At 40.6% G+C, this 22305-nt stretch overlaps 1 protein-coding gene across 1 annotated transcript; it reads left to right on the top strand.

Annotated features, from left to right (window-relative positions):
* Window positions 1–2515: 2515 nt before the first annotated feature.
* LOC5573525 (tyrosine--tRNA ligase, mitochondrial) lies at window positions 2516–5740 on the top strand. The gene is made up of 3 exons (XM_021847539.1): window positions 2516–2765; window positions 4379–5472; window positions 5534–5740. Exons 1-3 carry the CDS (start codon window positions 2632–2634, stop codon window positions 5695–5697), a joined length of 1392 nt encoding a protein of 463 aa, XP_021703231.1. The 5' UTR covers window positions 2516–2631; the 3' UTR covers window positions 5698–5740.
* Window positions 5741–22305: the final 16565 nt, after the last annotated feature.

Genomic DNA, 22305 nt, shown 5'->3' with positions numbered 1-22305 from the left:
CAGCTCTGTGGGTGATCATTTTACTCACCGGAATAGTCGCCCCCGTTAAAGATGCTCTTAACATCACATTAGAACACTCATATTGATACATATTCTATAAAATAATCTATTAAAAGCTTGAAAAAATGATTAATGTTCAAATCTGCATCGCTTCTTACCAATAGTGTAACGATTGTTCATTTAGTTTTTAAACGCTAACAGTTGGCGCCAGCGGCAAAAAGGACAGGCAACAACCTTTTGAACATTCAGTTTCTTTCACTGGCCGCCGTAAACGTAATTAGGAAACTGAATCAAAAAAGTAGTGATTAGAAATCAAGTGTAAATAGGGACGAATGACCTTCAAGTGTAAAGTGAATACATAACTTTTTGTGTTTAGTTCACCTTCCGTGGTGCTTGCTTTGCTTCAGGATTTCGTTTTTCTTCTTCTTCTATCTGGTGTTACGTCCCAACTGGGACAAAGCCTGCTTCTCAGATTAGTGTTCTTTATGAGCACTTCCACAGTTATTAACTGAGAGCTTTCTTTGCCGATTGACCATTTTTGCATGTGTATAATCGTGTGGCAGGTACGAAGATACTCTATGCCCTGGGAATCGAGAAAATTTCCTTTACGAAAAGATCCTCGGCCAGCGGGATTCGAACCCACGACCCTCAGTATGGTCATGCTGAATAGCTGCGCGTTTACCGCTACGGCTATGTGGGATTTCGTTTTTACTACCACTGAAAAAGAGCCATCTATTGCCTTTTCAGTTTTGAATATCGCCCTATTGTTACTTTGGACTTTTGATCAGAGAATCAACCATACGACCTAAGTAACACCATGATCGAACACGTTACTTAGGACATTCCTCGAATAGCTTTGGAATAGTGTTCAAATTCCAGAATTATTTGTACAAGCGGATCTGAGACACAGTTCATAAGTATAAAACGTCACATTGATAGTTAATCAATCAACTTATTCGATATTCTCAGAGCAGGACTGTATCCTAAAATTGTAAACGCTCAAGTAATCAAAGGAGAATGAAGTACCTAAAACTGTATATTGGTAGTTTTGTCAAAATAATGTTTTACGTGTTTTACTGGATGGAATCGACATTTTCTCAGCTTCCACTCCTCTCTTCACATAGTTTACGTATTGAGTGTAAACCAGGGGAATGAAATTGTACAAACTGATGACATTACAATGCATTGTATCGATCCCATCCAGATCCAGAGATGACCAAGCATGTGATTCCCAGTAGCAACACGAGCAATGCTTACGCGCGGCTTGCACGCGCATTTGCAGAGCGATTGATCACCGAAGAGAGGAGAAACTAGATATATCATATATGTATTTGTTTGGTGCTTACTACTACGCGGACCTTTGTTCAGAGAACTTACCACATGTCCTATGTAACGTGTGTGAATAAACACGATTCTAATGTTACATAGGACATTCGTGAATATTGCTTTGGAATATAGGGGCCTTTTTTAGCCGAGTGGTTAGAGCCCGCGGCTACAAAGCAAAGCCATGCTAAAGGTGTCTGGGTTCGAATCCCGGTCGGTCCAGGATCTTTTCGTTATGGAAATTTCCTTGGCTTCCCTGGGCATACAGTATTGACTGGTGCGCTGCATAGGATACACCGCGCACACTAGATTGAAAATCACTCCGTTACTAGGAAAATAATAAACAAACAAACTTCATTTTGAGTATCCAAATTGTTCTGAATCGCTTATATTTGGTCTAGTTACCTTTCATAATCCGAGCCTGCCAAATAAACGAGATAAGTAAAAAAAAAAACCTTTGATAATGTTCAAACCGACATATGGCGAGAAATTTGGGACATAAAATCATCAGGAACACATCGACATATGGCGATATCGAGATGAGGAGGATATGAGATATGAAGAGAAAAATCGTATGTCAAATGAAGGGACTGAAGCAATTATCTACATAGGCAGAGATATCGAGATGTGGAGAGTCGACTGTATTTTGTGTTGCCGCATTTGAAGCTCTTTTATGGTGGTAAGCTCCATCGAAGTTAATACGCCAATCGCGTATTATCCTCGATGGAGCTTATCACCATTAGACAGCAATTGCACGTGAAACGCAAACAGCAATATAAACTAAGCTAAGAAGCAAGATGTTGGAAAACACAGCTTTACACAATATAAATATAACAAACAAATAACCTTCTGTTTCCCTTCCGATTCTGTTAACCAAAACAAGTTCTAACTCATCATATATCGTATCTGCCAAATTCAAATGTCAAAAAATTTCGGAAGTCTGGACTTCCGAACTTCATTTCAGTGCTGGCGACACAATAATTTCGATACCACCTTCCCACCCCCTTATTTACGCCTATGAAAGCCGATTGCATTCGTGTACGCACGGTACGCACCGTACGCACACACCGAAACATCAATTTTGACGTTTCGAAGGACGATGCACCTGCGATGCACGTGGTGCATCGCCTCGCCTTCGTGATTGGTCGTTGCGGTTGCATTCTTCGTTCCTCACTTTCCGACAGGGACGAACCCAAACAAACCGCTGTCAGTCACAAAGCAGAAGTTGAGTAACCGCGATCCGCTGTTCGCGTGCGTGATTGAAATTGTGGAATTGTGACGATAAAATTGGGTGAAAAGCTTTTCGAAATGATCCTGCGAAGGGTGGGCGTTTGTCTGGTGCGACCGGCCGTGGTGCAGCTGAGGCGGACTTACACCGAGGGGAACATTCTCAAGTTGCAGGATCGGGGTTTCTTTCAGGACGTTTTCCCCGCAGAAGCGATGTGAGTCGATATTTTGTTTATGCTTTTCTGGTCAGGGTTGAAGCCAAGGGCTCAAAAGTTTTTCAAGGGGGGTTTCTTTTCAATGCCGAAAACGGTTTTCTGTTAAAACTTCTGAACTGCCATGACATTATGGAAGATATATTTTAAATGTTTTGAAAATTTGTGGAATAATCGTTATTGTTGGAATTTGGATGCCTTGCAATTTTTCCGAAAAATGCATGACGGAATCATTGAAAAATGGTTTAGATATTGCCAAGTAAAGAAAATTTAATAAGTAGATTTGAGTATTGTACCTTTTAATTCCGCCCGACGGGCCAATGTAGGCCATAAATGATTTTTTTAGTATTTTTATTTAAAAATTCAGACAATTATCCACAAGCCAATTATTTTCAAGGTGCTGTCATATTTAGATCACATTGTTCTGAAAAAAAAAATACGTTAGTTTTACCAAATTAGCATGATAGTGCTGCCTAACACAGAACATCTAAATATAAGAAATAAATCTAATGAAGGAATTTAAAAAGATTCTTGGTCACAAGGTGCTACCTGAATCATCAATCTTGTCTAAGAACCAGATATAAGTCACAAAAATCTGTCTTTTCAGTAATGTAGGGATTCTCTAGATATTGGACTTCTATTCAAATCACATCAATGATCTGCTAGCTAGAAGATCTCTCGATTTCTAGTAAAATATCGTTACCAGACTTCTACTTGCATCATACACTTAATATTCTCTTAAGACGATCACCAAAGTTGACTTTTAAATAATCATGATTATCATTATTCGTAGTGACAAAGCGCGCAGTATGCTCGTATGCAGTATGTTGGAATTCGGATGCCTTGCAATTTTTCCGAAAAATGCATGACGGAATCATTGAAAAATGGTTTAGATATTGCCAAGTAAAGAAAATTTAATAAGTAGATTTGAGTATTGTACCTTTTAAGCCATTCATACAACACTTATTTTGAAGGTGCTGTCATATTTAGATCACATTGTTCTGAAAAAAAAAAAATACGCGTAAACGTTAATAAAAGCTCAATTTAGGGGTCTATTTTGTAAATCGAGCGGTTTCATGTGACTCATCTGTAGTCATTGTCGATCAAAGCAAGCATCCATATTTCAGATGTCACCCGTCGACTCCCACAGTAATCTAGTCACATAAAGTGACAACTGTCGATAAACTCGACTGACAAAGCCGACTCGAGCAAAATTTTTGGTCGACAGTGACTCCAGTTGAGTCGTTTTTGATCGACTCGACTTATAAAATAGGGCCCTTAATTTTACCAAATTAGCATGATAGTGCTGCCTAACATAGAACGTCTAAATATAAGAAATAAATCTAAAAGATTCTTGGTCACAAGGTGCTGCCTGAATCATCAATCTTGTCTAAGAACCAGATATAAGTCACAAAAATCTGTCTTTTCAGTAATGTAGGGATTCTCTAGATATTGGACTTCTATTCAAATCACATCAATGATCTGCTAGCTAGAAGATCTCTCGATTTCTAGTAAAATATCGTTACTAGACTTCTACTTGCATCATACACTTAATGTTCTCTTAAGATGATCACCAAAGTCGACTTATAATTAATCATGATTATCATTATTCGCAGTGACAAAGCGCGCAGTATGCTCGGAGCATCTCCACAAACCATCTACGCCGGGTTTGATCCCACGGCGGACAGCCTGCACGTGGGCAACCTCCTAGTCATCATCGGCCTGCTACATGCTCAACGGGCCGGTCATCAACCGATCGCCCTCCTGGGCGGTGCCACCGGACAGATCGGTGATCCCAGTGGTCGAAAAACTGAACGGCAAGCCATGCTGCTCGATATGGTCAACCACAACCTGGCGTGCATCGGATCGCAAATGGACACCATCTTCCAGAACCATCGGAAGTTTCTGTGGGAAAAGCGAGGCCACAGCGGAGCCCTGAAACCCGTCCTGGTGGTCAACAATGCCGACTGGTACCGGGAGCTGAACTTTGTGCAGTTCATCTCCAGCGTGGGACGGCACTTCCGAATGGGGTCGATGCTTTCGCGGGCGTCGGTTCAGAGCCGGCTGCAGAGCGAGGGTGGAATGAGTTTCACTGAGTTCACGTACCAGATATTCCAGGCGTATGACTGGTTGCATTTGTTAAAGGCGCACAACTGTCGGTTTCAGCTCGGCGGAAGCGATCAGATGGGAAACATTATGTCCGGACACGAATTGATCTCGAGGGTTGACCGGAAGGACGTTTACGGATTAACGTTACCGCTGATTACGAACGAGGAAGGTGACAAATTCGGGAAATCCGCGGGCAATGCAGTTTGGTTGAGTGGAGATAAGACTTCGCCGTATGCGTTGTACCAGTTCTTCGTGCGGACACCGGATTCGGAGGTTGAAAAATTGTTGAAGTTGTTGACGTTCTTACCGCTGGATGAAATCCGGAGTGTGATGGCGAGACACCAGCGAACACCGGAACTCTGGGAAGCGCAGAAGAAACTGGCACAGGAGTTGACACTGTTGGTTCATGGGGAGGAGGGTCTGAAGAAGGCAGAAGACATAACGGCGGCCTTGTACAGTGGGAACGTTGAGGCATTGGGTGAGCTGGAAGTGAAGGACATTAAGCAGACTTTCGGGGGAGCACCGGTGGTCGATATTTTGCCGGAACCGGGCATGACCGTTCTGCAGGTGGCGATGAAGGCTAAATGCTTCCCAACTGAGAGTAAGATGGTAGAATTCGCGAGAGTGATTGATCTTACTAACATTTTTGATTTCTTAAACAGAGGACGCGATTCGGATTATCGGTGCCGGTGGTTTCACTATCAACCTTAACAAGGCGAAGAATCCCGCTGAGGTGCTGGCGCCAGGTGTTCATATTCTTAAAAACGGCATTTCGCTGCTCCGAGTAGGTAAGCGCAACTATTACATTGTTAAGTGGTTAATTTAAACACTAGTTGGCAATTAAAAATTAAGAAGAGACAGTTGATCAATCGAATTGGATATTCATTTATCCGAAATCATCCTTGAGAAAAACAGGTAAGTGGTGTGATTGCTTGGACCTAATCGTTATAATTGGGAATTTGGAGAGGAAAATACGTTGAAGTTTGGCATTCATCGCAAACCAGTAGCCACAGACCGTTACATTACGTCGGATTCTAATCAAAATAGATCCCAAAAACAAGCTGCCATCCATTCGATGGTACACCGACTGTGCAATATCCCAATGGAAAACAAAGAGCTCAAAGAAAAGAGAAAAGTAGTTCATGAATATGCTCAATTGAATGGATATGACAAGGAAATTGTTTCCCAATCCTTGCTACGCAAGCATGAGCGGAATAACCGGTAATGATTTTGGACCAGTCTAGTGTATGTATACGATGTTTATCATCAATGCCTTGCGCCGACTCTGTGATTCGTATGTATGTTGTTCTAAACCGTACCAGTTAACGCATGCCGAAAACACCTCGCCGGTAGTTAGACGATGCCTGGTGGGCCTCCGTGTAATTACTTCCCACAGAAACGCAGTCTAGCCGCCACTACTTTGCTAAAGAAGCAGAAAGATAGGCTTCTCCTATCTTTAGAGTTTACAAAGGACAAAGGACAGAACATAAAAATGCTACTGAGAACGAAAAAAAAAATGCCTCAAACGTTGCTGAACATTCGATGGAACTGAATCATTTAGTAAACTTGAATTCTGCATCGCCTGATAGCTTTTCGGTTTCTAGCAAACCTGAACGCTCTTTTCCATGTAATAGAGTTACTTCTGCCACGCAACATCCGCTCCACCGGTCCGTTCAACTGCTTTCCTCTAATGGAGATACTTCATCACCGGGACGCAAAATCACCGTTGGCATCAAGGAAGCCCCTGATCCTCCCAACACAGTCGAGCCTCTCCAGCCAGCGACTTGCAGCCGTCCCGGTCCTGTGCTTGGGGTGGGTGACGGGGTCTTCCGAAGTCCGAATGTCGGCAAGTACCATCCGCAATCCAATGCTTCCGTACCTGATAGTAATCCTATTTCCAGTGCTGCCGCTGCTCAACAAACTGCATCCGACAACATAATTTACTATCAAAATGTTGGAGGAATGAACGGTCTGATAGACGACTATCATTTAGCCTTTTTAGATCACGGCTATGATGTCATAGTCTTGACCGAAACGTGGCTTGATTATCAAACAGTTTCGAGCTACATTTTTGGAGAAGGATACGAGGTCTTCCGCTACGATAGAAATACGAATTACAGCCGCCAAACGGTTGGAGGTGGCGTGCTTGTGGAAGTCCATACCCGGCTTAAAGCAAGTCTAATCGAAAACGATTCCTGGATTTCTGTGGAACAAGTTTGGGTGGCTATTCAGCTTAGCGACCGCAAACTCTATCTATGCGTGGTATACATCCCCCCGGACCGGACTCGTGATATGGATTACATCCCAGACAACCAGAATGTACGTATAATGAAATCACCTTTTGCGTTATGCGATGTGAAAAGGCCTTATACGTACAAAAGTGGAGGCGCTATACATGCATATTTTGTATGATAAAAAATAACATGCTATGCGATTGTGTAAATTTTCTTGCCAACTAGTCTGTACTGTTATGCGACTTAATCTATATAAATAAAAATGGAATGGTGTTTGTATGTCACGAAATGGCACACGAACGGGTCAACGGATTTAAATGATTCTTCCTCCGTTTTGTTTATCAAGTGTTCCGACGTGTTTATGTCTATAAAAATCCTAGGATATTCACAGGGAAAGTGAAAAAAAAAACGAGTGTGAATGGAACTGTCATTTTGTATAGGACTATAAACAGCATTTATCAACAGCCTACTTGATGGCAAGACGAAATTTGCCGGGACCACTAGTTTATCATAACAAAATTGATTTGACAGCTGCTACGGATTGATCCGACTTACTTTGTACGACAATACGGGACGAAACGTAATGTTCATATGAACTCAGAAAATAGCGTTTTATGCGAGGAAACTCATCGATCAAACGATATCATCTACCATGTTGTGCGATTGTGATGAAATTTGTGCAAATAAACGACTTTGTCCGTAGACTGTTATGCGACTTCTGGTTGTCTGGGATCAACCCGCACTGTCAATCAATCGCCGTCGTCTCGGAATATGCCACCCCTAGTGAAGAAAAGATCGTTCTTGGTGATTTTAACTTGCCAGACATCGCATCCCAAGTAACAATTTTAGTTTTACGAATTACTTCCAGGATGCTATAAATGAACGCCCATAAAACCACGGTCAAGGCACTGTTGCCTTCATCGCATCCCCCAAAACCTCTTGTAGATTAGAACGTGACTAGTTGGCCCACTCTGAAAGAGGCTATGAAGTGCATATTTATGTCACACGAATAAAGCAAAATAGCATTTATGGTAGCTGTTTTGAAGCCACCTGTTCTAGATGAATGTCGCTTAATCTTGAAAATGATTTTATCATAACGTCGATATGGCCGGATTTATTCCAAAGTAAACAAAACAAAATAAGATTGAAAACACGTCAATGGTAATTTATTTCAAAGTGATTATTTATTTGAAATGATTTATTTTGATATAGTGCTCAAATCATTAGTGCCGAGTGAGATTTACTGTGAAATGTGATGAAAAAGAAGTGAATTTGCCTGTGCCCCCTCTGAAAGTGGCGTATTTCTAGTTATTTAGCAATTGCTAAAATAAATCAGTCAGTTTAATCATCACACCATAGCATCTTATGAGCAAATTCATGGTGATAATATGATTTGAAAAAATGAAATTGTGGCAACCGGAGTGAAATTAATATGGCGGAACCATAATTGATAGATTTCCATCGACAAATGCTGTTTTGCCATCATAAATACACAAATAAGGGCACACTGTTATGTTTCGGCATTTGCAGATGTAAAATTGCCTTAAAAATGCTGATTGAAGATGATTCAGCTTTTTTCCGTTTTTTTATGGTGACTAAGCAGCATTCAACAAAGTTTGCAATTTGGGTGTGTTATTATGAAGAATATGCACAAAAACAATGAAAACTGACATTAGTTTGTCGTTTTTCAGCTAGGAATAAGTGTTTGCAATGCATCGCAATGCATTCGTAATGCATCTGAAGAGCCAAAATAAGGTATAAATAAGTTAAGTTATCAAGATTCAAGTGCAAGTCAATCAGTTTAAAAGCAGCTTTCATGACAACAAAGTGTATTATATCAATCTTTTATCATAACCGTCACAAATAAGTGTTATTCAGCCACCACTAGCAGTTTAAATGAGGTATTATATGCTGCAATAAAGCTGGTTTTGTAGCCACCACATTTTAACTTTATAGTTTGTCTCTTACAGGTTTTGAAAACAACTAAGAGCTGACGTACAAAATATCATCTTCTAGCAACGTTAAATGTTGCATCTAGCTATCATAGCATTCACGTAACTGTTATAAAAAATTAATAAATCCACACGAATGCCAAATTGCTGTGGAATTGTTACTTGGAATGGACTCCAACTCACAGTGGTTTTCTGTGTCCCGATTATCAACGCACTTCGCATTTCGTTGATGCTGTCAATCTTCTTGATTGTTACAGTACTGCTACTCTGGTCTGGCTCAGATCAACCACGTGATGAACGAAAATGTCCGCTACCTGGATCTCTGTTTCGTGAGTGGTGGTGATACTGCTTCTTTCATATCGACGGCACCTGCACCTTTGGTCAAGGTTGTTTCTCATCATCCGCCGCTAGTAGTCGCCATCGAAACCAATGTTGTTCGTGATTTCATCTCTAGTCCATCGGTTGTTGCATATGACTTTCGCAGAGCTGATTTCCGTGGTATAGCTGAATTGCTGTCCAAGATAGATTTGGATTGCATTCTTCACGTCTTGGCATATGTCATTGAGAGGCACGTTCCTAAAAAAGTCATTCGGACCGATTCACGTGTTCCATGGATGACCAACGATCTTCTTTTGCTGAAGAGGAAGAAGAAAGCTGCGCTCAGACGGTTTACCAAATTTCGCACATGGTCATCAAAATCCTACTACGCTAGACTTAACTATGAATACAAGCGTTTGAGTCGTTTCTGTTTTCATCGTCATCAGAGTAAAATACAACGCCGACTAAAATTGCATCCCAAATCCTTCTGGAATTACTTGAACGAACAGCGGAAGGAAGTTGGTTTGCCATCATCCATGACATTCAACGGCACTACTGGGTCTAACCTAGAGGAAATCTGCAATCTGTTCTCAAACAAATTTGCAAGTGTGTTTGTAAATGAACAGCTTTCCGTCGATTCCATCAATACCGCGGCCAACAATGTGCCTTTGGCTAATCAAACGCTTAGCAGAATACACCTCACTCAAGAAACCATCTCGAAAGCGGCATCACAGCTCAAAACTTCGTTCAAGCCGGGGCCAGACGGTGTTCCAGCTGCTTTTGTGAAAAGAATGCACAGTGATTTTTTTTGCTGATTTTGTGATCCAAATGGAATAGCGTCTTTTCTTGATTTGTAAAAGCGCTTCTTTTGATACTAGCGGCCAGGTGATTAAATCACCTAGAAGTGAGATAAAAAATATACTTTTTTATCTGTTTAAGATAGATGGTCGGTGTCTTCAGCAATGTTGTAGCACATGTTAATTCAAGACACTTTGTCGAAGACACCAAATTTCTATCTCTTATACATTATAATATATGTCATTTTTTCTTAAAATTACCCTTAAATATCAAAATTTTAGTATAACTTTTTTCTAACATTTTTGACATTTTTTGTGCCTTCTACAAAGTTGTTTATCTACCAAAACTACATGTTTTTGCTGAACATTGTAACTTGCTATCTCTTATGGTAAAATAGTTATTTCTAAATAATCTATTTTTATGGGGCTTTTTTGGACTAATAGCATTAGTTTGGACGCAGATTGACGCACTTGGCGATTTGCGATTTTGAAAGAGCTATTTTATGACTTTCAATTGACACAAAGAACTTTTGGCCAGAAGCGGTCTATCGATTTCTATGTTTTAACTAGTTAAACCATAAAAATGCATTTAATTGCGGTTTCAAGACATTTTATCGTTTTCATTACGTTATTTCATATGAAACATGTTGCATTTGATACGTTATGGTAATTTTCAATATATTTTTATTTACTCCCTCACCAAATGGCATCGTTTACAAATTACGTAACGCTTTATGGAGAGTAAAAAGTTGGGTCAAACGTTATGACTTAAACAAAAATAAAAAAGTTAAACATTTCCATGCTAAATGAAGTCTGTAGGTGAGGGAATAATTTAATTAGATTAAAATAATGACCGTAACGTATCAAATGCAGCATGTGCCATATGAAATAACGCAATGAAAATGAGAAAAAAGTCGTAAAACCGCAATTGAATGCATTTTTATGGTTTAACTAGTTAAAACAAATCAATGAATAGACCGCTTCTGGCCAAAAGTTCTTTATGTCACTTGAAAGTCATAAAATAGCCCTTGCAAAATCACAAATCGCTAAGTGCGTCAATCTGCGTCCAAAATAATGCTATTAGCCCAAAACAGCCCCATAAAAATCGATTATTTAGAAATAACTATTTTACCATAAGAGATAGCAAGTTACAATGTTCAGCAAAAACATGTAGTTTTGGTTGATAAACAACTTTGTATAAGGCACAAAAAATGTCAAAAATGTTAGAAAAAAGTTATACTAAAATTGTGATTTTTAAGGGTAATTTTAAGAAAAAATGGCATATCTTGTAATGTATAAGATATAGAAATTTGGTGTCTTAGACAAAGTGTCTTGAATTAACATGTGCTACAACTTTGCTGAAGACACCGACCGTCTATCCTTAACAGATAAAAAAAATATTTTTTATCTCACTTCTAGGTGATTTAATCACCTGGCCGCTAGTATCAAAAGAAGCGCTTTTACAAATCAACAAACTTCCCTGAACAAACTTTTTCGCTAAAACCAACGATTTAGACGCTATTCCATTTCGATCACAAAATCAGCAAAAAAAATCACTGTGGAATGATCGGCAGTTTGTTGGAACCGCTTCTCAAGGTATTTCAGCTTTCGCTAACCAGCGGTACATTTCCGACTTGCTGGAAAACAGCCGAAATGTTTCCCGTGTATAAGAAAGGAAGCAAGCGTGACGTCATGGTGGTGGTCATGGATTCGCTAAGCGCACACTGCAGAAAATATTTGAGTGCTGATCAACATGGATTCACTATCGGCCGCTCTACTACTACCAACCTGCTATGCCTTACGTCGTACATCACTGAGAGTATGAATGTTCGGGTCCAGACGGACTTACACCGATATATCTGCGGCATTCGATAAGCTAAACCACGATATTGCAATCACCAAGCTCGATAGGCTTGGAGTTGGAGGTAGCCTTTTGAGATGGTTCCACTCTTACCTCACTGATCGTCAATGGGTCATTGAAGGTAGTTTTTGCAAGTGCTCACCGCATCTAAACAAAGGCGCCACTGTATATGGGATTTAACATTGTGATAGCATTGCTGTTCTGTCAAGCACACAAGACTACGGTGGCGCTATCTATGCTTTCCATAGCGGCCGTTTTGGTTATTTTAATGATCCATTAGTTGTAGCTTTAGGAGAATATCGATCACCCTGCTTTTACGCGTCATCAGGCATACCGCAAGGCAGTCATCTGGGTCCGTTAATTTTCCTTTTGTATTTTAACGACGTACACTTTGTTGTGGAAGGGCGTCGACTGACGTTCGCAGACGTCCTAAAATTTTTTCTGCGAATATGCTCAATTGAAGATTGTCGTTATCTCCAAGACCAGATAAACGTCTTCGCTGGATGGTGTGATCTCAATCGACTAGTCGTCAATCCAGCAAAGTGCTCCGTAATCACTTTTTCACGGAAGAAACAGCCGATAATCTTCGAGTATAGCATTTTTGTTACGCCAATCGAACGAGTGCAGTGCGTTAAGGATTTGGGTATTCTGTTGGATTCGAAACTGACATTCTCCCATCATATCGCTTATATTGTCGATAAAGTATCAAGAACGCTTTGCTTCGTGTTTAGAACTGCAAAGAACTTTAACGACATCTATTGCCTGAAAGCGTTATCGTTCGAACAACATTGAAATATGGGTCTGCGGTCTGGAGTCCGAACTACAACAACGGATGCGAGCGAATCGAATCAGTTCAACGAAGATTACTTCTTTTTGCACTTCGGAGGCTACCTTGGAGAGACCCTTTACGCCTTCTGAGTTACGAGAGCCGCTGCCAACTGATCGACTTGCAACCTTTGCGAATTCGAAGAGACGTTTGTAGAGCTTTAACCGTCGTCGATACTCTAAACTAAACGGAAGAATCGATTGCGAAGCTATCCTGCAACAAATGCATCTCAACTTGCAACCTCGTCCACTGCGGAATAGTTCGATGATGAGGCTTCCATTTCGTCGCACCAATTATGGATTGAGTGTTTAGGCGCATCGCTCCTAGACACGCCAGTGGAAGTTTCTGCTGTTTTGCCCATCCAGACAGCTCGCCCAAAACCCACACGGAGAAATATTTTTACCTAATTTTTGAGTTTACTTTACCCAAAATTAAGTATATCGATTATAGTTTCAACCCAAAATCTCCATGTTTTTTCTTTCTCCCACACGAATGTTGTCAAAAATAGAGAGAGCTGCATCTAACCAATGGGGGTACTTTGGCCCAATAAGCCAAATTTGGGTAAATGCAACTTTTCTTATGTTTGGGTCGAAAGAACTCAATTTTGCGTTAAATCAACCCAAAATTGAGTATATTTTTCTAATGGAATTAAATCCAACCTACCTAGTGGGGACCTTGGAAATTTAGCCAAAATTGAGTTATTGGGCTCAACTACGGAATTGCGTTGAAACAACCCAAAATTGAGTTGAATTCCGTCTCCGTGCAGACGGTATGGGGCTCTGCACTGTTTTGATTTTGTATAAGATTTTGACGTTTACTGGCCTTGTTGTTTACAAATTTTACGTAAGAGTGAAAGAGAGAGGATGATTTTTGTGCAGTGACCCATTGTTTAACCGATGTAGTAGTCGACGGAGGGACAATAGGTCGTCGCAGTCCATGCTATGCCTAGACGGCTACGGATGGATAGATCGACAGACGACTCTTATCTCCATCATGCCCATGCGACCTTTTTTGCCAGAATTCGAAGGTGGGTTCCGGACTCGACATTGAGCAATGCTGTTCATGGTCTACAACGTGTTTTTAATCGTGTGGCGTCGATCTTCGATTTCCACCTGACACAAAATATGCTTCGCCTTTTCTAGTTTTTTCGCTGGCCGGAGGAACTGAAGACATATTTTAAGTTTAAAATGTTTTACGATCTTGACTTTTTTATATTCAATGTTTTGTCACGGTTGTTTTGTTATATACTATGTATTTTTGTTTTTATTTTTAATATCATTGGGACTATACATAGTCTGTTGATGTAAACCTAAATAAATAAATGAATAAATGACAAGCTCTTGGAATCTGTGAGGAAGATTTCCGATCTAAACGCATGGAAATCGATGTACATCGCTACTGCTGATCAGCCATTGATGACCGAAGATGAAGCTCCAATAACATCATGCTTATTTCACCTGACAAGACGGAACATCAAATGATGCTATGCTCCAGTATTCGACGAGCATTAATTCAAGCATGATGCTGAATATGTTTTTCAACATCAAGTCTGAAATCGGTCGTTTAAAAGTTAGTTTATATCTTTTTTTTTATCGTTTGTAACAGTGTTGTTCAGACTCATTTCCCCGAAAATAACATTTTCCGAACTACGAAGCCACGAACTACTACAACCATGCTCTATCCTCCTAAGATAGAAAAGCAGATGGTTAAGCTTGAGTACTGCACACAAAATCGATCAATTTTGATCCCAGAGAGCTATAATTCAAGTTTCGGTGAAATGAAATGAGTGAGTGAGTGAGTGCGAATCATTTCACCGAAATTTGAATTGCGGCCCACCGAGATCGAAACTGTCGGATCCCATGTGCAACACTCAAGCCCAACCACCTCCCCCTCCATCTCAGGAACATAACGCACAGTTATAACAGTTCATGGCTTCACAACTCGAATTTCGGGGAAATGAGTCTGGTCAACACTGGTTTGTAAGAACCAAAAGTGTTGCCATGTGTCGCGTCGCTTCTCGTGGTTTGCAGAAATTCTTAGATTCACAACTTTATCAAACAAACCATTCTTCAAAATATCAAATAAACAAACCTTTTGATAATTTTTGAGAAGAATGTAAATGTAAACATAAAACGGTACGATAACGGTATCGATTATTTTACTAGAAAGTAACATCGCTTCTAGGGCCTACCTTAGCCGAGTGGTTAGAGTGCGCGACTACAAAGCAAAGTCATGCTGAAGGTGTCTGGGTTCGATTTACTTGACCTCCCTGGGCATAGAGTATCAACGTACCTGCCACACGATATACGAATGCGAAATTTGCAATTTTGGCAAAGAATAACTCCGTTAATAACTGTGGCAGTGCTCATTGAACACTAAGCTGAGAAGCAGGCTCTGTCCCAGTGAGGTTGTAATGTTAAGAAGAAAAATAAGAAGAACATCGCTTCCGGTACGATTTCGTCTAAGGTAGTCAGTCATCAGTTGCCTTTGGACATTCTACTTCAAAGCCTCAATCGACATTAGCTAAGTTGACCTCAGTCGACACGTCCTTCGTCCCTATCATCACTCGTTTGTTTTTTTTTTTCTTTATTCTAGTGTTTTTTTAACTTATAGCTAGTTCAACACTTATCAGGAGAGATCACTGGATTTCTCACAATTGTGAATTGTGAAGAAGGGATGCCCCTTTCGAGCCCAACCAAGGGTCTCGTCAAACATAGAGTGAAGCTATTTTAGCTGAATCGCTGGATAGTCGTCCCGTCGTTGTTATACTTGTAACACCCACAGACAGTCTTGATTTGAAATATCTTAATTGAAAATGCGCACTATGCGGTGCGAAACCTCCTTATTTTGAAATAAATCCATAACCTAATTGCGTGTACCTGCCGAGATTGTCGGTGGACATCTACTTAGTTGGACCAAGATGTGGCTTTTGGATATTGGCTTAAATTTGTCCGTACAGGTGGATAGCTTTTAGGAACCCTATTAAAGTTGACACGGTGGCTGCATCGTTTCATATGGCGCTGCGGATACTTCCCGAAATTCCGATGGATCTCCGGGCTGATTCGTATTCCGGTCATGCACATATACTTAAAGTGCGAGACAGAATTTTGAACGCCACAAATAGAGCACATCCGTCTGAAAGGACCACGTACATCCATGTTATGAGAAACCCGCGTAGGCCCGGTTCTCAAGTGGGAGATGACTCGTTGATCGTGGAGAAGAGGACAATCGACCCAATTTTCGGTTGAGATTTGATTTTCCGTAGGTGCGGAGAGCAAGACTGAGCCCATTCAGTACCCCATACGTTCTTGAAGGTTTTCGAAATCCATCTTGACGTCATCGAAAGGAACCGTTTCTTCGAAACGAGGAGAAGAATTGCCAGAACCGGCGAGGTTATCGGCAGCTACATTTCCGGGTATCCCACAATGTCCGGGAATCCATGCGTAGGTTGTGTTCGGCAAAGCATTCTCCAGGGTTCCCTGAATCTATGGATGTATGGGCGTTTCATGTTGTAAGACAGAAACAAAGCTTCATGAATCTGTAAGGATTGATACTGGTCGGTCGGATGGTATGGTGGCTGCTATGAAAATAGCAGCGGCTTCCGCAGAGAAACGGAGACGTAAGGCCTAGTGAAATGTCGAAGGCCGAAACTACCACACCGACGACAAGGTTGGAGAGCGTTTTTCGTGTCTGGGATACTTGGTATGTAGCCAGTCGTGGACGGTAGTCATCTCCGGATGTTTTTTTCGGTAAGAGCGGCAGCTATTCTGTGGACAGTCGTGTAAATGAAAAAGCGAAAGAGGAGAAGACCTATTTCGACGCAGTCAGCCGGAGTTGATGGGAGTAACCCTGATATAATGCGTATATACCTGTGGTATACGGGAGCGAGAGTGCTAAGAAGTCGATCTATCGATTATTGCTTGCGCAACCCGGAAGCGCATTGTCCGATTGTTCGTTCGGTGGATGCGTGATATCGTCCGGATTATATTAAGGCGGACAACTCTGCTTCACCGAGTCAAAGTGATGACGGAAGGTATGTCCATGGTCAACAGTTACTCCAAGCATCTTGACGTTTTTTTTGTTAGTAATAACTGCCCCGTTGACCACAACTTGGACTGGGTTCCGATGGTTAGATGGACACTCGTGACGTGCGGACAGTTCGAAGCCGACTGCAGAACGCCATTTGTATACCGCGTTGACAGCTGCTTGGGCTTTGATTCTAACACGAACTGGTGTCCTCCCGCAAACGACAAGAAGGATAACGTCTGCGAATACAAATACATATATGCCACTGGAAAGGTAGAGAAGTCGCAAACAATGACTCGGAAGACACGCTTTTGTAAAAATTCTGAACAAAACGCATGATGTGCCCCGACAAATTCCATTGAACTAGTCGACGGAGCACTAATGAACTCCATGTCCTATTGACAACAAGGCTGGTAGCGAGTCACTTTTTAGTGACTTGGTCACTTTTTTGAGGCCAGTCACTTTAAAGTCTCTTTTTTGAAGCCATTTCAACTAAAGTCACTTTTTTCGTCAAAAAGTCACTTTTTTCCACTATTTTGAGCTAAATTTTCGGGAGAAAATTATAAATCGGCCTTTTTAATTTAAGCTAAGTTTTAAGTTAGCAGGGTGTCTACTACCTGGTAAAACCTGGAGTTATCAGGGAATTTTATTCAACCTGGAATTATCATCGGATTCCGGCTATATGCAGGGAAATTACGTCGAGCCAGTAATTATTATGGCAGAATATGTCCTTTTTGTAAACAAAATTTGTTCAATTAAAAAAAACTTTCGGCTGTGCCGCTATCACAACACTACTTGAGATATTCAGTCAATTAATTATTAGTTATTTTTATTATTCCGAATAAGACTTGTTTAAATAAGGAAGTAGGACTTAGAATTGCAAAAATGGAAAAGGCAAGTACGATTCCCAGTTCCATATGAAATAAATAATTTTATAGGAAATGATTAAAGCTTACAACAGGTTCGAAAAATAGTATATTTTCAGAAAAGCAGATCTTTTTTAAGGCTTGGATACTAGTTCAATGCATATCTCTAAAAAGTGTTTATTTTTAGTTAAGGACTGTTCATTTAAGAAAGTGGACACGTGTTTTTTACAGTAAACTGTTTATTTTCGAACAAATTCATGAGTTTACCTAAAATACATGGAAATCAACGTAATTTTGATCAAATTCACATAAATTTGAACATTTATTGAGCATTGCTGCAGAATGCTCTTACTTTTCTGTTGATACCTCCCATAAAATTCTGCACAACTTTTTTCGGAACTTTTCGAACTGCTTTTTGAACTGCTGACCACATTTTCTTGAAAAAATCGATGGAGCTTGCTTCTCTTCCATCCTTCTTAAGATGCCGTTTGATTATTGCCCAATATGTTACAATGAGGCGTAGTTCTGAGCAATTTGATGGATTCGATCATTTTTCTACAAATTCGACTTAATCCTTCTTGAGCATCTCCAAAGTAGCTGAAGCATAGTGAGCCGATGCTAGGTCTGGCAAAAACAATGGAGGCATGGTATGCTTTCAGTAGATGGGCAGAAGCCATTTTTTAATGCATTCAGTTCTGTAATTTTCGCCGTTGATTGAACCCGTCGTGAAATATGTAGTACTTTCATACCGCAGAAGCAAATTGCTTGCCATACCAAATCATTTTTCCCAAATTTTTCTGTTGGGATGTATCGTACGTCGTCAGGAATATCTGTTTTGGCCACAGCGTTGAAAAAATTCAATTTGGACACTTCGCGATTTAAGCCAAATCTCGGAACGGCAGTTTTTCCGTACACCATTTGTGCAGAAAAAAATTGAGAGTCGCCATGTCAATTCGACCCATCGTTTAAAATTTATAATTTTTTTATGTCAACTTTTGTCTGCTGTCAAAATAAACACTTGAGATCACACTGAAACAAAATTTTTTTATGGAATGGAATTTTGACACCAAAATGCTAATATTTAGGTGTCCACTTTCTTAAATGAACAGTCCTTAAGGTCTCCAAAGATATTATAATCAATATGGTATCTACAGCCACTTTTTTGCATTTACCTTGTCTTTTCCAAGGTAGCTCCAGAGCTCCATAAATTTTTGACGAACTTGAAGCAAACCGAACCACAGGAATACTATTAGATTATGTTTCTATATTTTCCAAAGTCAACTAACTTTTTTGAATTGTAAAACTATTGGTAATCAATCAATTTACTGTTGCAAAACAACCAAAAAATTAAACTGGTTTTGAAAAAGTAGACTCTTTGAAACATTGTTTATTGAATTACTTTTTATAAAAACGCTTTTTTATAAAGAAACTGTCGATTGAATTCGTCGGAAAGAGATAGTTAATCTGCTTGCAGTGAATTCTGGTGCAACATTCTAGAGGCTCCAGAGAAACCTTTACATGATATTACGTAACTATTTATCCTGAGATTCCTTCTGTAATAATTTCAAGAACTCCACCAGGAACGCCACCAGTTTTTCAATAGAAGCTTAGAAGAATTTCTTCTGAATTTGGTACTAAACATTTTAGAGCATTCCTACGCTACTACCTCCAGTAATTTGCACAGAGATTACTCTGAAGAAAAAATCTCAGTATTTCCTCCAGATGTCTTTCCACTGATTCTTTCACAGATTTCTCCAAGCGTTACTTCTAGGATTCTTCCCGCAGGTCTTACAAAAGTTCTTCCCCAAAGGTTTATTGCAGAGTTTTCGACATTTTTACAAGAAACTTTACAATAATTCCTACGTCTTTTTATATTTGATCCAGGCATTTTTATAAGGATTCTCTCAAAAATTCATCCACAATTACTCTGCGGAATTGCTCAAGCTAGTTAAGCAAGTTTAAGGTATTATTGGATAAAATCTTTTCCAAGAATTCCTCGATTAATGGCATCTGGGATTCATCATTAGATTTCTCTAGAAATTTCTCCAGCATTTTTTATTATCATAACAATATATTCTTCAAGAATCCAAGATATCTTTCAGAGATCATCGTATGTATTCATCATTATTACTCACGCAAGTTTCATTAGAAAATACACTAGGACTTTTTTAGAAATTCTTCGCGGATTTTTCAAAATTTTTCACAATTAAATATTAATTTTTTTCTTGACATTTCCCTGAAGACAACCCGACTAGTGGATTGCAAAAGGGTTGCAACAGATTTTGTTACTCAGTTAGCGCATTAAATCTAAAGGCTTGTTGTCTATGATCCAAGAGGTCATGAAATTCCAGGAACTATTACAGTCGACGGTTCGCCATCCGCTCCATTACCTTTGACATACAGCACGCGAGTGCAAATGGCCGGAATTTGGATGGGCCACGTGAGTCACTGTTAGTCTTCGGTATGGAGATGGTAAGGCTTTCACTCCATTCTGACGGAAAACTGTCCGTGAGTCATGTTTTGTTGATGAGATTCAAGAGTTGTTGTTTGCCGGAAGGATGAAGATTTTTCATGAAAGGATAACCGATGCCACCTGGGCCAGAAGATTTACCGGTATTACATTTGATTGCGAAAATTAGCTCACTGAGAGTGAATGGATTGTTGATTGGCGCGTTATCATGATCATCAGGAACGGAAAAATTAGCCACAGAACTGAGAGTTGGTTGAATACTCAAAGAAATCGCTGTAGCTATCGATGGCTTGTTGTTTTGTGATATATCCGCCTACTGTTGGAGGTTCCGATACATCAGAGCCTTGAATTTGAAGTGTAAGTGGTGTTGCTTTACGCTTGCCACTGAGAGCATTTATCTTGCTCGGGAGGTCAAAGGAAGTTTGTGTTGGATTGATGCTGTCCAAGAAATTTTCCCAGTTTGCACGCTTGACATCGGCAATTATCCTTTTGCATTCCATGGTCGCCGCCGATATTGACTGTTTAACGATAAACTTGCGACGATCGACGCGCCACCATATTTCATATAGCGGAGGTTATTAGAACTAGCTTGGAGGTGATGTTTTGGAGGTTATTTGGCAATTTGGAGGTTAAAATCACCTCCAAACACTAACGATTTTGCGGTGGGATGTTGACGTTTGATCACGAATAGGTTTAGTGCATTCTCCTTGTTAGGGTGGCCAATGGGAATACGCCTAAACGCGCGTAGGGCTTTCCTCCTAGATTTGACTGCTTTCCTGGTGTCATCTGTCCACCAGTGTAGAGCTTTCCTGCCCGGTCGATTGGTTGTACGAAGTATGGATGATTCCGCGGCATTATGGATCACTTTGGCCAAATCAATGAATTTGGTGGGTGCATGATTTCGGGAAAGATCGCGAAAGATTTGAGTGTATTCGTTACAGTCTGCTTTCTCGTATATCTATCTAGGCCCACGGCCCAAAGCCGGCGGGGAGGTGCTGGATCCTATTCGAATGGGATGGTGATCACTGCCGTACACATCGGGGCCAACACTCCACCGAAAACTGTTAATGAAGGAGCGACTTACTGCGGCCACGTCGATGGCTTAGGAGGTATGCCCGTTAAAGAAGGCTTTTGCAACGTTGTTAAGGACAATAAGGTGAAGTTCCTCGAAAATACTTGGTAGGGTAATTCCTCTTGTGTCGAAACGATGCCCGCCCCAAATAGGGTGATGAGCGTTCATGTCGCCAACGAAAAGGGTAGGTCCGGGTATCACTACGAGAATTCGATAATCCGCTCACGGAGGTTAGGGAAAGAGTTTCCGCAAGGGATATAGAGGTCCAAAAAGGAAATCCTAATAGGCCAGTTGAGGCGTATTCCTACAACGGGTAGGTCCGAGTCGAGCCTGAGGACCTCTAAAGGGATGGACGTCAATACACCCAGGGGGCCTGAGTGTCTCAAGTTACTGCCACGGTGCATAGTCCAATGATTTTGGCCACAAAGCGATCAGTTGAGCTGCTCGACCGATACCCTGTTCACTTCCTGCAGAGCTAAGCATCACGGTGGAGTATCATGAACTAGAAGTTTTCGAGGTTTGCGAGGTTATAATAGAAACCAATCATGTTCCATTGAAGAAGAACGGTAGGTAATTGGTTTTGGTAGAGTTGGCGTGGGAAAAAAAGTCCGAGAAATCGATGAGTTTCCGCTGGAGTTCGGAGACGTTTGATGTAGAAAGCATCTGTCGCCCAAATGGTGTACTGACAATGAGCTGGGGTTTATTCACAAATTTCATAACGCTGAAGGGGGTGGGTGGGTGTCCTCGCGATGTTACGGCTCATTCAAAATTTGTAGAATATTCATACAAAAAGCGTTACGAAGGGGTGGGTGGGTATCAATAATGGTCATTTTCAGCGTTATGAAATAAATGAATGAGCCCCTGTTGCTGAAACATTAGTGGGCAAAGTTGTGACTGCTGTGCTTACATCAGAGGTACCCCGGTTTGAATGTTAAGGTAAGATGGTGTCCAAGCTGGGAATTGCAGAAGGCCTGGCGATCAAATCGAAGGAGGTGATGTAGGATGCTGTGCT

Source organism: Aedes aegypti, chromosome 1 (genome assembly GCF_002204515.2).
Source record: "Aedes aegypti strain LVP_AGWG chromosome 1, AaegL5.0 Primary Assembly, whole genome shotgun sequence".
NCBI classification, from domain to species: Eukaryota; Metazoa; Arthropoda; class Insecta; order Diptera; family Culicidae; genus Aedes; species Aedes aegypti.
The sequence above is the reverse complement of the archived record's forward strand: the minus strand, read 5'-3'. Positions and strand labels throughout refer to the sequence as shown.

Bases quoted from the DNA above. Each gene is read 5' to 3' on its own strand.
- LOC5573525 (XM_021847539.1), top strand. From the start codon at position 2,632: ATGATCCTGCGAAGGGTGGGCGTTTGTCTGGTGCGACCGGCCGTGGTG. The intron at 2,766-4,378 runs GTGAGTCGATAT...CATTATTCGCAG, and splicing joins GTTTTCCCCGCAGAAGCGAT to TGACAAAGCGCGCAGTATGC. The intron at 5,473-5,533 runs GTAAGATGGTAG...TTTCTTAAACAG, and splicing joins TAAATGCTTCCCAACTGAGA to AGGACGCGATTCGGATTATC.